At 38.8% G+C, this 18,258-nt stretch overlaps 1 protein-coding gene across 2 annotated transcripts; it reads right to left on the bottom strand.

Annotated features, from left to right (window-relative positions):
• Positions 1 to 1,098: 1,098 nt before the first annotated feature.
• On the bottom strand, positions 1,099 to 9,260 carry cd5 (CD5 molecule). Of its 2 annotated transcripts, XM_078266895.1 has the most exons (6): positions 9,031 to 9,256; positions 5,037 to 5,420; positions 4,360 to 4,479; positions 3,742 to 3,792; positions 2,458 to 2,523; positions 1,099 to 2,273 (listed from the first exon to the last, which is right to left on the bottom strand). In XM_078266895.1, exons 1-6 carry the CDS (start codon positions 9,077 to 9,079, stop codon positions 2,203 to 2,205), a joined length of 741 nt encoding a protein of 246 aa, XP_078123021.1. In that variant the 5' UTR covers positions 9,080 to 9,256; the 3' UTR covers positions 1,099 to 2,202. The 2 variants fall into 2 exon arrangements, with proteins under 2 accessions (XP_078123021.1, XP_078123030.1); XM_078266904.1 differs by lacking the exon at positions 2,458 to 2,523 and having other exon boundaries at positions 9,031 to 9,260.
• Positions 9,261 to 18,258: the final 8,998 nt, after the last annotated feature.

The raw sequence follows: 18,258 nt of genomic DNA, 5'->3' as shown, positions 1-18,258 counted from the left end.
TTGGTATTTTTTAGCCCTATAATCGTTTTAATTAACATTTATTCACCAGATCTTATCATGGTTTATATGTATTTCTTTTAATGTTATTATTTCGATCTTATTGGCAGGGAAGCTGGATTGCTTTGTTTATTGATATTTTTAAAAACTATAACGCTACGTCTATCAACATTTATTTAGAGGTTATCATGGTATTCATTTCTTTATTTTAATAATATTATTTCGGTCTTATTACCGGTGAAATATTACAGTATGCTGTAAGACAGAACACTACGATATGGGCCGAGCTGAGCGCATTCAAAGCCGATATCCCACAATGCAACGCGTCCATTCATATCAGAGAATTGAACAGCAATCAGCGGGTCTTTAACGACAGTATCGCTTCAATGTACAGTTTTGTTCCAGTAAGTTATGCACCGTAAAAACGCTTAAAAAAATCAGCAGAATCCTCCGGAAGTGATGTAGTTTACCTGTAGGCAGTGAAAACCAGTACGGACTGACAGCTGAGGTGCAGACACAATGAACACAGTGAACACAAGTGTTGTTAAAATCCAGAGCTGAGATGTGTGATGATGAACATCTGAATGAACAATCCACCTCAACCGTCCAACTTCACCGTGCTGGAGACGAAAGGAGAAAGTGGGAGGAAGAAAGAAACAGAGGCAGAAAAAAGAGAAGACAAGAGACCAATGAAAGGAATTAGGAGGGACTGAAAGAAACACTAGCAGACAACAAGGAAGTTGTTGTCTGCTAGTATTTGACTGTGAGAGAGGGGGGAAGATAAACAGGTTAAGACAGAAATAACACAAACAGGAAGTTGGTGTCAACGGCAGAGGAAACCACATCTCTGCACTTAGTAACCACCTTCTCTCTCTCGCTCTCTCCTCCTCCTCCTCCTCCTCTCGGTCTCTCTGTCTTCTCCAAAATCTACATTTTCACCTACTTCTACTTCAAAGACAACAAATCAGGTCAAACACAACTCAGATCAATTTACTGAAAGCAAAAGGTTTACAGTATTAATCCAAAAAAATCACGGTCAACAAAAACAACTTATGTTACAATGTCAGTGAATCAGATTTCATTGAATACATATCCTCACAGTTTAATTTTTTTTTATAACTTCTGAATAAAAGAATATTCAAACATTTTGGAAACTTTGGGATTTTCTCAGTTTGATCACTGTTTGTCCTGTACAGAGTTAGGTCCTCTATCCTAGCATACAAACTAGAATAAGGAAACAGCTAGCCTAGCTTAAAGTGAAAAATATACCTTCTAACAACTCCAAAGCTGTCTGATATTGTAGCTTGTTAGCAAACAAGCTAGTCACCAATCTATCCAAGAGTCAACACCCAACCCCCTTCAGGACTATAGCGCCGCAGTCAGTGCATTGGATGAAGGCTCACTGAATGCCAACCCAACACATTCTCACTCCCATCGCGTCAGAAAGCGACGCTTGGTCAGGTACCGTTGGCGTTTGTTGTTGACGCAAAGAGTCTCCTTTAGGGTCATATTTAGACGTGCTTGGTCGGGTCTCCTTGGCATCACTTTTTGACGCTCTGGGTCAGGACTCTTGGCATCACTGTTTGACGCTCTCCGGACTCACATCTAGCTGTTTTGGCATCACATTAAGACACGCTTGGTCGGGACTCTTGGTATCAGTTTTTGACCTTCTGGGTCAGGACGTACAAGACAGTTATGTTTAGGAAAAGATCGTGGGTGGGGTCAAAAGATGTATGTTTCAGTGTGTACTCACAGTACATTGTACTCATAGATTCAGTATGAATCTATGAGTACAATGTACTGTAATGGTGGCCAATAAGTGGTTTTACTTAAAGGTTCCGTTAAAATATCACATCTTAGTATAACTTCAGTCAGATTGACATAATTTGTTCTGCACTCATTTCCAGTTCATGTATAAAAAGGCTGCTAAATTGAGTTTAGATATGATACTATACATTGATGGTCGTAAATACTGACTGTTAGCTGAAGTTTTAGTACGTGATGCAGAAAATGCAGGTATAGCAAGAGGTGAATGATTAGTTTTACATCATCCTGAATAATGTCTTGAAGTTATACCTGGACAAACAGAGGTGCTGTTAAATTAACACATATGTTTGACCCATATTTAAAGATGGTGATGATGATGATGATGATGATGATGATGATGATGATGATGATGATGATGATGCAGGAGGAACAGACGTTTCAGAAGTTGTAACCACTGTTCCTGTTGGATGAAGGCTCTCTGCTGTCACTGACTGCCAGTCGCTCCAGAGCTGATTAGATGACACACAGAGATTTAAACCAATAGAACGACTGGAGGAGCACTATATGACTGTATGGTTGGTGTAACGTGTGTTTTGTGTGTTGTGTGTGTGGGTGTGTATGTGTGTGTGTGTGTGTGTGTGTGTGTGTGTGTGTGTGTGTGTGTGTGTGTGTGTGTGTGTGTGTGTGTGTTACCAGGGTAGGACAGTCTCTTTTCTGCGTCATTGGTTTTAACTGCAGTTTTTCCTCGATGGTAAGACACTGAGACAGAGACATGGACAGGTGACAGACAAACTTTAAAAAGGATACATTTGCTGTTATTCTATATTGTTCTAATTGTCAACTAATCTCTCATGTGCTGACCCGGACCAACAATGTGTTTGTCCGTCTCTCAATGACTTCCCTACTCTGTCTGCGGCTCTGCCAAGTGGTTCCTGCTGAAGATGTTCATCTTTAAAAACAGCTCAAAAATAGATAGTTTCTGTTTGTTGGTTTTTTAAACACAGCTGGTCAGTGTCCTTTTTTAACAAACAATAAATCAGGAGGGGACTGTTTTCAGCGGAGGATGAATCCCCACGTGGTGCTAAAGTGAGTATTTGTGTCAGCATGATGGTGTGTGTGGGATTGAGTCAGAATAAAGTTAAGTGTGTGTGTGTGTGTGTGTGTGTGTGTGTGTGTGTGTGTGTGTGATAGTGATGAAGGAACACTGATGTGTGTTTAATAGTTTGTGGACAACAGTGGAGCTCTCTGCACAGCGAAGAAGATAGATCAGGCTCTGGATACATACACAATCAAATGTAGAAATCACTTATCCTTTAAAGTGTTCATATTATGCTCATTTTCAGGTTCCTAATTGTATTTAGAGGTTATATCAGAATAGGTTTACATGGTTTAATTTTCAATAAACACCATATTTTTGTTGTACTGCACATTGCTGCAGCTCCTCTTTTCACCCTGTGTGTTGAGCTCTCTGTTTTAGCTACAGAGTGAGGCATCATACTTCTGTTCCATCTTTGTTGGGAGTCAGACATGTGCAGTACCTAGGTAAAGACTACTAGCCAGTCAGTTGCAGAGTATGAGAGCGTGCCAAGCTAGCAGCTAGGCGAGCATTATAACGTGTGTTACAAAGTGAAAAGTTGTCACGGAAGTAAAGGCTGAACTACAATAGAGCTGTTTGGAGCAGTTTGTGAACAGTGTTTTCTGTTGGAGATGGTAAGCGCCTTTGGGGTGGACTTTTGGCTTTTTCACTTTGTAAATCTATAACGTGCACAAAAAAGATATGACACAATAAAGGAAAGGGAAAAAGCCAAAAAGCATAATATGAGCACTTTAACGATTACCTTTAATGAGTACATGTATGATGGTACATGTACAAATTATTATTTCCCTCAGCAGCCCCATGTACAGTGTGCGTGTGTGTGTGTGTGTGTGTGTGTGTGTGTGTGTGTGTGTGTGTGTGTGTGCGTGTGCGTGACTCACCACTGTGACTCTGTGTAGGTCCAACCCAGCGATTCTGCCTCCTCGCTGATACTGAAAACCAACACAGCAACCAAAGCGCTGAACATGCATGTAGACAGTGCAGGGATCATTCAGAGAACTGTCAGCTGGAGATTTTCTTTCAGTCTTAAAGTCCTAGTCAACTCTACGTGGCTCTGTTTTTGTGAAACATGGTGAGGTTTTTGACTGCAGTGACTTGTATATACGACGCTTTTCATGTCGCAAAGAATTACACATTTTACTCGAAGTGGGAATGTTGCAGGGCATCGTACCTCTCATATATCTAGTCTTCCTTGTCAGTGCGCACAGATTTAAAACCGTTTCACGAATTGCAAATCTGGGGGCATGGCTTGGATTTACACATCAAGTTAGTTTTTTTCTTCTACCATATGACCCCAGACGGGCTCCGTACTAGTCAGACAGAATGCATTGAATTTAAACAACATCCCTTCTTGGCTAAATCTTAAATGTGACGAGACCTAATCGCTAAATATCAGAGTTTTCAGATCAGTATTAGGTCACTAAGTACTGATTCCACACAAACATGTGTGTGTGTGTGTGTGTGTGTGTGTGTGTGTGTGTGTGTGTGTGTGTACTCACATCTCTTCTGCAGGGCTTTGACGGTGGGTCTGGTGAAGCGGATCAGAATCAGGAGCAGGAACAAGCAGCAGAGCAAAGCTGTCACCACTTTGTAGGCCTGGAGCTGTCCCTGGAGTACATCTACACACGCACGCACATACACATACACACACACACACACACGCACGCACGCATGCATGCACACACGCAAGCACGCACGCACAAACACACACACGCACAAACACACACACACACGTGGGTGTAGTAACCATTTAGTTTTTACTAGCATAGTAAAAATGTACAATTAAGATATCTGTAAAACAATTTTGACAAATATATTTTCACATGTAGAAATGACTGATTTACAGATACATTAAATTTAATTATGGATATCAGTAATTCCTTTTTCACTAAAAAGAATAATAATTAAAGATATCTATATTGAATGTCCATATGTTGAAAAAGGATTGTGACTAGTGGAAATGTCATTTCCCATTACAGATATCAATAATTGCATTTCCCATTTGTCCGGCAGATCAACAAACCATTTTGGAAACGTGGGCGTTATGCCATTAAAATACTACAGTACCCATTGCTCAACGTTTTAATAACTAAAGGCTGCCGAGTATAAAATGTCAAACCACAACAGGACACACACACACACACACACACACACACACACATCCACAATGACACACCTGTGCATTGGACCCTCAGTGTCTCACAGTTGGACTGCTCTACTGCTCCGCTCGCTGTGATGTTATAACATGTCCGCTTGCTTTGGCCTTTGAGCCAGTGTGGCATGTCTGTACAGCCTTTTTGGTTCTGACAAACATTTTTAAAAAGACTCCGGATGTTTTTTTCACTGGTGTGACAGACGGGCAGGGAGGAGATGGAGGGATAGAAGAGGCTCAGGTTCACATCTCCTTCACATGTCCTGTTCCATGTGATTGTGAGGAGGGCAGCCACAGGGTTAGAGTTTGGGACAGCAGTGGCTGCTGAAGAGTAGACAGTGGTGGGGCTTGGGGTTGTGCTGTTCCCATCGTAGGTCTTACTGGTGTTTTGCCTAAGTGATGTTTGGCCTGATGCAGAGGGACAGAGATCAGTTAACAGTTTGGAGAACACAGATCAACACACTGCGCCAAAAGAGAAGTATCTCTGTTCTGGCCTACATCAATATCAAACCAGCATTTATTTAATTAGGCCCCCATTCTCCTGGATGTCCAAACCTGCTGGTTCCACGTGTTGACACCAACCCAACTATTACACTGTGAAACCAGAACTTTACATTGGACCTTTGGGCAGAATTTGACAGTTTAAGTTTGATTAATTCAGGAAAATTTCTCTCAACATTGTCCTATCGCTGTTCAGCTAGTAAAAGTGTGCATCTGCTCCTCTGAGTTACTTTCAGTATATATATGTACTCACAGCGGGTACATTTTACATGCAGTACTTTCTGCCTCTCAGGCAACATACGAGCTCAACTAGCTTCTTGGAGAGTGTGTGCATCCCCAGAGGAAATAAAGATGCTAGAGAGAGAGGACAGTGCTGTTTAGTACTGCTACTATTATATATAACTATTATTTCTAGTCATAGTTCTATATTTATTGTTACTATAATTGCCACTCTTCATCATACCAACTGCTATAATTATTATGAATCATATTTCTCCATATCTGTATATCTGTATCAGTGTCTCTGTGTCCCAACCGCTAGCGGCAGATGGCCGCCCACCAAGAGTCAGTTGAATCCACACAGTTTTAATCCCAGTCTGAAAGATACAAAAAATCACATATGTGTACATGTGTGCTGGTGGCTTTTCCAAACTAGATATTTGACTCTCTCGGTGTCGTGAGTAAACAGACATCTGAGGTTTGATTCCCGTCAGCGGTGTCTTAGTTGTGCATTCCAACAAACACAGTTCCAAACTTTGCAGCATAGATTCATCACACAGTAATCAGTGTTTGTGTTTCAATTTACGGTGAAAAATCAAGGCTAAATTTTTTGGATGCTGATGCCTAATGCATTATAAGCAAATTAACAAACGGAATCATCAAACAAGCTAAATTAATTCTCATTTAATGTTAAATAGCACTAGTAAATGATGATAGACTTTAGTGTAATAGAGTAGGCTATTATTGATGATTCGGTCCTCCCATACTTGGGAGGATCCATGTTTGTGTTTGTTCTAACTGTCATAATGCTGCCGCTATCAGTCCTTTAGGGTTCCACAGATATCATGGAGCTCTCCCCGGCACGGGGGAAACACGGTATGAAAAGTAACTGTGAGATGATAAAATATGCTCCAGGAGGAGTTTGAACTTTTAGAGGTTTACAGTACTGTGCAGAGTTCTCATGTTCTCCTCTGGACCCACAACTGTCTGCAGCAGTGTTGCCAACTCTTTTCCAATGAAAGTCGCTAGCACCAGCTCCAAAAGTCGCTAGATGACGTCATACGCTCATTTGCATATTTTTGACATTGTCAATGATTGCAATCATTTGTATATAGCTTAGTGGTTGTGTCAGCAAGGTAGATAGAAAGAAATATAACTCTTTAGCCAAATAATCACAAATTCAATACAGGAATTTATTTTACCTTATAATTATTACTTAGGTAGCCTATCTTTGAAGTAAAAAAATTAAATTCTACAAAGGGAGGGAAAAAGATCGATAAAGAATTCTCAAGGAATGCTGGCTTGCCCAGGACCAGGCCAGCTCAGTGGCGTCTTTCTTCCGTCGCGTCCTGCTGTCTGTCCTACCTACACCGGCCCCCGCACACCCTGTCCCGACCTCCCCTTCTACCTGCCTGCGCACTGTGCGCAGCGCTGCTGCACATGAGGAGAGAGGGGAGAGGCTTCTTTGTCACAGAACAGAAGACTGTTTTGGCAGCTACAATACCTCGCGTGCTCGATGTACAATACTGGCAACTTTTCTACAGAAAGTCGTCAGATTTGTCGCTAGTCGCTTTTTTGAAAAAAAGTCGCTAAGGGGGTCTGAAAAGTTGCTAAGTTGGCAACACTGGTCTGTAGACAGCAGGGTTACAGTCTTTATGTTACAAAGTCATTCAGCTAAAAACTGTGCTCAGGAAATTTGATGCACAAATGAGTCATTTATGCCCTTATTATTGTTTACGGTCCTGTGGGTTGATAGAGCGTTCCTACAGCAGACAGTGGGACTCGTCATGGCAGGCAGAGCAATGGTGTGATCAACGCTGTCACAGTGACTCCATTTTGGTGAGCGAGCGAGTCATACTGGTGAGCGACATTGGTACAAGAACAACAGGCCATGGCCATGATGAGGTCATCAGTCCACCTACTGATTGGCTGTGGGAAAACCTTTCTTCCTTTGGACACGTTTCTGCTGCAGGCTGGAGCGGCTGAGAGGCGTAGCTAGCTAACGTTATCAATCTGCCAATCTTTCAGATCAATTTGAGGAGTGACTCTGGTTAGCATTTCCGCCTTGTTATCGTGTCATGCAGTGTGGGACTCGCAGTGGTCTGGTCTTGGTCTTGTCTCGGTCTCAATACACTCTGGTCTCGGTGATGGCCTGGTCACGGTTTAGATGGTCTTGACTACAACACTTCCGTTTCTGACAGCAAATAAATTCAACAGAGACATAAAGTCTACATGGAAACACTCATTGTGTCGGCACAATAAAAAGGCGCTAACTGCGTAGTTTGAAATTATTTAGAAATACTACAGTGCTATTATTAGCATACACCAGTGTACGCTAACATTTCAATCAAAAAGCACAACATGTTTGTTAGCTTGACTAATTATAAAATGTCACATGTTGAGTTAAATCAAACAACAGTGAACAGCAGACTTCACCTTTCTAAATTGTTGCTAAATCTACTTTATTTCCAAATCTGAGCACTACTAGTATGTAAATCACTCATATTATATTTAAATTTAGCACAACTCTTCAGATGATTTTACAACCAAACAGGACATTGGTCAGTAGAACTGGCAGCCACAGATGACAAACCATTTCACTACATAATCAACACCAAAGTCAGCTTTGACTAGCAGCCCTGAGGCTGCCGCGCTATGGTTAGCTGCTGCTGCTGCGCTACGGTTAGCGGCTGCGTTTACGGTTAGCAGCTGCGCTACGGTTAACTGCTGCGCTACAGTTAGCACCAATAACTGGCCATTCTTCAGTGTGTCAGGCGACACACATTAAAGTTGAGACATTTTGACTTTCTGGGAAATATTAGTTTAGTTTATTATAAGGATCCCCGTTAGCTGACGCCTAGACGACCAGCTAGTCTTCCTGGGGTCCAAAACAACATTAAATCAGACAATATTAAAACATTTCATGACACATGAACAAAAAGATAAACATAATATCTACGTAAGAAACTAAATAACATGCAAAACAACCATAAAAAACAAGAATATATATCTTGAAAACAAAAAATATCTTGGGAAATATCTTGGACAGAAATGGAAAGTTCTTCACGTGATTGTTTTTTTTCTCATATTTGTCTTATTTGTTGTGTAGTGTCGTGTTGTGCTCAAGTTTTTGTCTTAAGTGGTAGCCTACTGTTGCTAGAGTTACACTTTAATATTGTATGACATTGTATGAGCAGTTGAGGCCTAGTATTGGCTAATATCATACCAAAGCAGTTTATTTGCCTGCTTCTGCTATTTTTTTTATATTCTATATGTCCCAAAAATAATGTGAACTTACCAGCAGTGATGAGTAAAAGAGTTGAGATGATCACAGTCTTGAGATCCATCCCAGGAACAATGAACAAGTAGTAGAGGAAGAAGACAGACGGAGGGACAGGCGGGAGGAGAACAGACGCCACAAATCAGATCAAGACAGCGACAACAGAAAAACAGATGAGAAAGGAAACAGTGCAGAGGTGTAAAAACTCTCTCTCTCTCTCTCTCTCTCTCTCTCTCTCTCTCTCTACACACAGTGAATCACTCCATCCCTGGCCTGTTGCTGCTGCAAAAGTGCAGATTTCCTCTGTTCAAAGCGAGCTCGCAGAAGAGAGGCAACGAGGGGGAGGGGGGGAATAAGAAATGATGATAAGAAGGGAGGAAGGAGGAAGAGGTGAAGGGAAGGGTGACATGACTTTTGTGAACTAAATGTTCCTTTTTCACCATGTTTGTGAGTCACAAGCCTCTGTAAGTGACAGAGTACACGAGTACAGCCGAGGGAAGAAAGACTCAAAAACGGTGTGATTTAGCAAATGAATAATCATACTGAAAAATAAATGTAATACTGCAGATCATGCCATACCAAACTCCTTAATGTTCTTTTACTCACTGACATGTCGAGAAACACCACTTTGAGTGCTTCTGGTCCTAAGATTGTTTATCAACACATTTTGTAGGGTAAAGTAGTACCCAGAAAACATTTCTACTTGCAATAAGTGGATTATAGTTTGGTTATATATAGTCAATTTAAAGTGAATTTCATGGTAAAGGTTGCTGTGTAAGTCTTGTAATATACACTGTCAAACTACTACAACTACTACTACTACTACTACTACTACTACTACTACTGAGGAAAGGGTTTTAGATGTATAATGTTCAAACTCCATGTTTCACATGGAAATATTATACACACATTTCCCCAAAATTCAGCTGACATGTGACATATTATATGGAGCTGATTACTGTACTGAAAAATGTTTTTACATAATCGTATTATTTCTGTTTTAAATTGTGTGTTATGGAGTGTGTTATATGTTTATATATATATATATATATATTTATATATATTTATATTATTATTATTATTATTATTATTATTATGTGTTATGTAGTTCAGACTTATGTTATATATATATATATGTATACAAATACACACATATACAGTATATACAGTATATGTACATATACAGACTCATGTTATTTTAATTTTAAATAATTATTATTAATTAGATATATTTACAGTATATGAAAACATATTTGTTAAAGATATCATTATTTCCCAATACTTTTTTATTATTCTATGCAGACATCTTCTCTGAAAGTCCATCTTTTGAAATGGCTCACAGCACACGACCTAAAAGACACCAGCGATGTCTCTCTCTGTGTCCCTGTGTGTCCAACTCTCTGTGTCCCTGTGTGTCCAACTCTCTGTACACAGAAGAGCAACAGAGAAATCAACATTTAACAACATTAAATTAGAGAGAAATGATTAGAAATGATTTTAGTAGTGTACAAAACACTAAACACTAAAATATACATACATTTATTTATATATATTTTTAGTGTACACTATATATATTTTAGTGTTGTACACATATATGCTGTATATATATATATATATATATATATTTGTGTATTTAGTGTTGTACACTTATATATATTTATATAGTAGTCTTTTTAATGTATATACATATACTGAATATAAAATATTTAAATATGTTTTGTAAACTTTATATATATATCCTTTAGTGTTGTACACTATATATGACAATCTAATAATATATATATATATATATATATATATTTATATATTTATATGTTTTCATACTGTAAAATATATCTCAATCAACATCAGTCTTTATATATACGGTATAGCTTATATATATTTGTGTATACATGTTTATCTTTCTTAAATGTTCTTATTGTATGTATTCTATATAAAATACATATTCTGTAAAAATGTTGTTTGGCTCTTACTGGCAAAAATAATTATTAATAATACAATAAAGCTTTTCTCTTTCTGATTTGATTCATACCTATCACATATACTGCCTGGTTATATGCAGGTGCAGTAGAAACTGTATATTCGTGTTTTGTATTGGGATGGTGCATCACTGGTATTCTATATGAAAATAACATATTTATATTGTACAGGTCTGCAATATGCAACAATATGTAATGCACAATAAGAATGTCAGTACTATTCAGTAGAAGAGGAGTCTGAAAGACAGAAAACAAACGCTGGCACTGTTGGAAGGAAGGCTGAAATCTTCCAGCGTACACGTGTGTTTTAGTTAGATTCACCCAAACACAATGAAACGTTCTGCTGTAGATTCCAACGCATGTGAATACTAATAAGGTACCATGATGACAAGCTTCCAAAACGCATTTGAACCAGGAGATGTGTTTCAAATTCAGAACAGAAACACTCATTCATTCACTCTTCATAAACAAGTGCAATATCTTCTCCTCCTGACTCATCAGCGCTCCACTCCTTCACCTCCGCCACTCTCGGTTTCTCTCATCCTCCGCCTCTGGTTTACGGAGTCGTAGAGACGACAAAAGCCCCGCAGACTTTCACCTCCCCCTCCTCTGTGCTCGGCACGGCGGTTCTCATGACACGGAGGCTGTTCAGCTAATCAGCACGAGAAATGGTTAGGTTTACATCACTTTAAAGCTTGTCATCAGACATGCACGTTCATGTTTAACCCTTGTGTTGTCCTCGGGTCAAATTTGACCCATTTTTTATATCAGAAATATGGGTTTCTTACAACTAAGTTGCCCAAAAAATAACTTGGATGCATGCATGTTGTATGGAAGCCATACAACATTCTTCACAGGTAAAATTAATGATTATTTCCATAGAATTTGGGGTGTTTTATTCAATTTCATAGCATTTGAAAAATGTTTTTAAATGGTTTTAACACAGCATCCTGACTAAACGTTGAAACTAGTCCGTGATTCACTCAACATCCTCCGATCTTAATTATTAGTCATCATAATTTCTGCTTTTTTTAAACTAAACAATTAGATATAATGCCATTCAAATTAGGCTTATTGACCATGAATAAAAGAAAGCGTTGAAAAAAGTGACAACATCATCAAAAATTGCAACAAAAATGTCGGGAAAAGCGCCAAAAAAAGTTAATTTTGAATTTTGACCTGCAAGGACAACAAGTTAATGGTCGATAGGAAGACAACACAAAGGGTTAAATTCATGAATTGCAGGTAAGATCTCCCAGATACATTTCACAATATTTTAATATTTCTTCAGATATTCACTCGTACTCAACTAGGCAAAACAATGATTTCCATTTGCCAATTTGTCTACATCAAGACATCTATTTTCTTTTTTTTTTTTTTTTTTTTTTTTACCAGATATAGAGGTCTTTGCTCAAAGGATTGTATTTTTGTTTGCCTTGTCTTTTTTCTTGCTTTATCTGTGTATAATTACCTGACATATCTATACATCGTGTGTATATTTACCTGTTTGTTTGTTTATTGCTTGTTTTAAATGGTTTTTTTTTGAGAAATGATCATGTTTTAGTTTAGTATTTTTTCCCCTCTTTTGTAATGGGGGAGGACTCAGAAAAAGCTTTTCTCCTGTAACTAAACTAAACTAAATCTCTGCTAAGATGTTAACAAACAGTTCATATGTCAGACTAATACAATCTGACAAATATTCCGGTGATCATTTATAACTGATATTCATATCTAACATCAGAGACAACACTTTGAGATGTCGACTGCATGCTTTTTCTTTTCACATGCTCATTTCGGAGAGATGATGAAAACTACCAACAGGCCATTATGAAAGAAAGAAAGGCGTTTGTACTGAACAGGGTCTGGGCCTGAATGTGGTCACAAGACAAAAACAAAACGGTTCCACAAAAATTAACGTTTGGATAAACTGTATAGGTTTACCTCTCCTGACCTGTAAAATCAAACTACGTGTGCAAGAGAAATCCCTCTTTGATTGTCTGATTGAACTGTTCACAGCTCAGAGTCATGCATCCTTTGATGGGGGAGTATATGATTCTTTATACAACATGTAGGAAGCCAAAAACATTCCAGTAAGTTCCATTCCAATGTTAAATCTAACATATAAAACCATTTTTGTGGATAATTATTTACCAAAGCAGGAAAAAGCTCGCTACATGTCAACGCTGTCGTGTGTGAGTCATCTTATTTCAAACTGAAGAGGTTACTGTGTTTCACTTCTGTTACATGTCAGTTTTATGCAGCTTTTTGATTTAGTAGTTTTTTTTTCCTTGAATGTTGCTGTTTTTATTCTGTAACAATAATCATAATTACAACAATTATACTAATATGTTTGAGCTGAACAAATAGCTGATCAATCAGTTTATTGACAATAAATCTGCAATTATTTATTCTGGGTCTAATACACCAAAGTATTGGCGCAGCTGGAGGAAGTGAGAAAATATGTTGGCTTTATAATTTGGGTAAAGAGACCCTTCATCAAGGTATATCACATGTTTTTTTTATTGATGGGCCATCATATAAACTGATCTTAATTATTGCATATTTGAATGAGTCAATCCCATTGTAAAGATGTAGTGAATTATTGTAAAAGAGAATGAGGCTTCTTGTGGGTTTTAGCCCACAGTCTGTAACTAGCTATTCATATTTAAAGCCACGGCTATTCCTGACTGATTAGAACTTTTTTCTTATGATTTAAGAATCATAAAACCTTATTTCGTTTTTATTTACTGACACCTTTACTGTGAGGTTTATCAGGGCATGCCACAATTAGGGATGCACAGAAAAGAAAATCCTTGGTCGAAGTTGAAACCGAATATAATGAAAAACTTGGCCGAAAACGTTTTTTTTCTTGCATTTCTTTCCATTTCCATTTATTTTGCCAATTCTTTCACCATTGCATAAACTAGTCAAAATGTGCATTTTACTATTTTGTCTTGCTTTTCAAAGAGAAAATCAATTAAAGCTGCAAGCAGCGATGAACGGGCCCTCGCCTTCTTGCAGTCGGGGGTACTGGCAGACGCAACATCATGTAGACCACACATTCTAAGTTTCATGTAAATCGGAATAACTTTTGCCGTTCATGTTTTAACAGCCACCTACAGGAAGTTGTTCCTCCATAACTTGCTCATTGTTTTAGCTATCAAAATTATTTTGATAACTTTTAGTCACGAGGGTCCACCGAGTCTATATCCAAGTTTTCGTGCAGATTGGACTCACGGCCCAGGAGGAGTTAGACAAAGTATGTTTCCCATATATCGCAATGTGAATGATTAATAACCAAAATTCTAACAGCGCCATCTAATGGCCGATTCACTCTAAATTTGGCATGGATGCTCAAGCCCCTATGCTGAACAACTGTGTCATGTTTGGTGTCAATCGGAATAAATCTTGGTAAGATACGCAACTTCCTGTTTCCACACCCACCTACAGAAAGTTGGTCCTCTGTAACTTGCGCATTGTTTTAGCTATCAAAATTCCTTTAATACATTTTTGTAACAAGGGTCCTCCGAGTCTATATGACAGTTTTCGTGCCAATCGGACTCACGCCCCAGGAGTAGTTAGACAGAGTAGGTTTCCCATATATCAATGTTTTGCTGATTATCCCATCCATCTTCATCCGCTTATCCGAGGTCGGATCGCGGGGGTAGCAGCTGTTTTGCTGATTAATTAAAAAAATTAAAACAGCACCATCTAATGGCCGATTGACGCCAGGTTTGGCACAGATGCTAAACTGGCCATGAGGAACAACCTTGTCAGGTTTTGGGTTTCGGTTTTTCCTGTTTAGACAGGAAGTTGCCGCCTTCCGGTTGGGTGGAGCTAATGAAGGTAAATGGGAAATATGTCCGCAATGCTTAGAGCAATATGGGTATTAAATCTGGTGAAGATCGGAGCAACTATCTCCAAGTTAAGGCCTTCCTCGCATAAGGGGGCGCTATGGAGCCCACTTACAGGTATGGGCCAAATTGCTGTACAGTCTCGCAAAGCTCCCAGGTGTTTATGTAGGCACCAATTTTGTGAGTTTTCGTATATTGAGGCCGTCAAAAATGTGCCCAAAGGCTAAAACCAATTAGGCCACGCCCACTTTGACCAATCAGTACCTTACTGTAGGGGTGGCCTCAGGAGTGGCCCTAGATGGTACCCATCAAATTTTGTAAAAATCAGATGAGCCGTTCATGAGCTATAAACTTTATGTACTTGTAGCGCCCCCTAGTGGCCAATTTTCGTAAAATGTGTGGGGCATCTCCAGAGGGTCACGGCAAACAAGAATCTTAAGTTTTGCGTTGATAGCAATTATTTTGGTCGAGATATGGCAAAGTTGGTGTTTTCATACTTAGCTACAATTTTCACCAGTTGTGACATGTGTGCAAATTTTGGTGAGGTTTCGTACATTCTAACCCCCTCAAAAATGCGACGAAGGAATCGGAAAAATAATGTGACCAAAAACAATAGGTTCCTTCGCACTTTCAGTGCAAGGCACCGTTGGGCCTTGCACTTTCGTGCTCGGGCCCCAATTGGAAAACTACAATTTAAAAATATTTAACACTGAACATTCCAGCAGACATTATTCCAACAAAGCACAATAAAACTTAAAATAAAAAACTTGGCTATCTTTGAGACCCTCTTCTTGAATAGGCTATATTAGGCGTATAACTGACTGCTGAAAGAATAGATGGTACTCTTATGTCTTGAGAAAAGAAGATACCGCAAACTGATCTTGTTCAGCGCATCACAATTTAATAATATTACTAATGTTCCACTGGACCTTTGATGAGAGTATTTTGTTTTTATTTTTTTTCTAAAATAAAAAAAAACGACCTGCAAGACGTATAGCTATGCAGGCTCTGTGCGAGTGTATGAACACAATGATTGGTGGTGAAATTGGCTGCCATGTAAGGGGCACCAGCTAAAATCTTGCTGAGGGCTCCAGGTTGGTCAGGGCTGGCCTGGAGTAAGATTATCAATAAGATTGTATATCAGCAACTGACATTATATCTTACAGATATTTATGATAAATTCCAGTCTGGTTTCCGAATCTTATAGCACAGAAAACCCTCTTTTAAAAGTTGTTAATGACATGAGGATCAACAGGGACAAGAGCCTCAGTGCTAATACAAATTTGTGTGTGGGGTCCCGCAGGGCTCCATCCTGGGTCCTCTTCTATTTAACCTATATATGCTTGCCATGGCTACATCAAACACATCAGCTACCATAATTAATAAATAAATGACAGGCAGCTTCTCGTCTCACTATCTTTTGTATTGTATATTTTGTTCTCATGCTATAAAATGAACAGCACTTTGAAATTGTGAAATGAAGACTCAGACTGTTTTGATTTAGATCAACTTGTTTAATTAGTCACAACCCAAAAGAAGAGAAAGAAAACAAAAAAAGGCTCTTTAACAATCTGCAGTCATCATTACCATCATATAATTCATCACAATCAGAGGAACAGATCTATCCATCTGAATGCTATTTCCCTCTGGATAATATTTATGCTAGTCTATATTATATTACAACATCTCATTTGTGCTTCTTCTACAACACTGTCATTCTCTCTCCTTAGTACAAACTGGAATCATTCATGTCTTAAAGTTGGATATGAAAAGTGTGTCATGCTCAAGAGTACTTCAGTATCTTCATCTGAAGGGGAGTCACCGTGTTGTGTTGACTCAAAGCCAACTAAAGCAGCCAAACACTGGCCTGTGACGCTGAAGAAAAGCTCAGTCTCCACTGAAACACCGGTGATATACAAGTAAAGAGAATGAAATCAGCACCGAGGTGGAAGTACAGGACATCAACATCATGTCCTGTGAGACAATCAACACAGACTCTGGGCTTTTACATACAAACATACAACATGAGGGACTGACAACGAGTCCCAGGAAACGTGTCAGAGCCAGACTGGGACGGCCTGAGAGCGTGTGCTATGGTGTGGCAGCAGCCACTTCCTTAATCACATAACTGAGTAAGGCCGTCTTCATAAAGGTTTTATACATGGTAACTAATGGCTTATTAATGGTTAACTAATCATGTACTAACATTTATCAGTTATAAGATGGTAATAAACACATTTTGGGTTTGGAGGTTGAGCTTCTTGATTTGGTAATAATGCAGTTATAAATGTTGATTATCCATTGATAAATGTGCTTGGCTTTCATCAGGTCTGCAGCTGTACACGGCAGTACGTAATGAATGTTTGTTGGTCCAGAGATCAGAGGACTGGTCCTGATAAATCCCTGAGCTAAGAAGACAAAAGAGTGTCTTGCTGGAGGATAAACAGACTAGTTCTTATGTAAAGATTAGTTATACTACATATGTACACCCACTAACGTACTAGCTAACTGACAAAAGTAACGTTAGCTTGCTAACAAATGAGCTGTTCAGATGAAGAGTAAAGAACAGGATATTGACACGTCTGACCTGACACCTGATTAAAATGGAAGTATTATTTCACAAATATAATGTAATATAGCCCACATTACAAAAGGTAATGCTTTGAACTAAATTACCTAATGGCATTAGCTAGGTTAGCATGATCAGATATTTCCTACTCATTGTGCATGAATACTTTTAACTCTGAAGGACACACATCTCTTTATGTATTCATTTACAAAGGATTGGCAGTTAAGTTAAAGATATCGTTAGGGGAATAAGGATATAGCTCACGATGCTACAATGACTTTATTTCCATAATTCATAGCTCTTAAAGGCAGGGTTGGTAATGTTCAAAAGCTAGCAAGATTTGAAAGTAGCATCTCCTCTGGGGTCCGTCTAACCCCACCCCCTGCCCTCGGGGCTCCGCCCACACAGATGTGCACAAGCACTTAAGAAAGTCCGAAGAGAGGAGCACAGTTTTACTTCATGACTTATTTAGCAGTAAGCCAACACCTAATATGATCATAGCAAATGTTTCAAACAGACATGACTACAGGCTTGTACACAGGAGGGGTAGAGTACGGGAGGTTCTTTCCAAGTAGAGCACGAGGCAGTGATTGGTGGGCGTTTTTACAGGATTACCTGGCTACAGATGTTTCCGAACAATCAATTTACACATTGCTAAGGTCTTAACTAGCTAAAACATTTCGTACGTTTTTAATTGTGCAACCTGATTTAGTAAATCATTAAGTTTGGAAGAAGTTAGCAGTAACTTAGTAATGGATTTATGATCTGCTGCAATCCAGTTGCAGTTTTTATGACTTTTACTTTAAAGATAAACTAATATATGAGGCATTAGTACATGATCTAT

Source organism: Sander vitreus, chromosome 2, assembly GCF_031162955.1.
Source record: "Sander vitreus isolate 19-12246 chromosome 2, sanVit1, whole genome shotgun sequence".
NCBI lineage: Eukaryota > Metazoa > Chordata > Actinopteri > Perciformes > Percidae > Sander > Sander vitreus.
The sequence above is the reverse complement of the archived record's forward strand: the minus strand, read 5'-3'. Positions and strand labels throughout refer to the sequence as shown.

Bases quoted from the DNA above. Each gene is read 5' to 3' on its own strand.
- cd5 (XM_078266895.1), bottom strand. From the start codon at position 9,079: ATGGATCTCAAGACTGTGATCATCTCAACTCTTTTACTCATCACTGCT. The intron at 4,480-5,036 runs GTGTGTCATTGT...GTGCGTGTGTAG, and splicing joins ACTGAGGGTCCAATGCACAG to ATGTACTCCAGGGACAGCTC. The intron at 2,274-2,457 runs GTAACACACACA...TCATCTAATCAG, and splicing joins AAAGAGACTGTCCTACCCTG to CTCTGGAGCGACTGGCAGTC.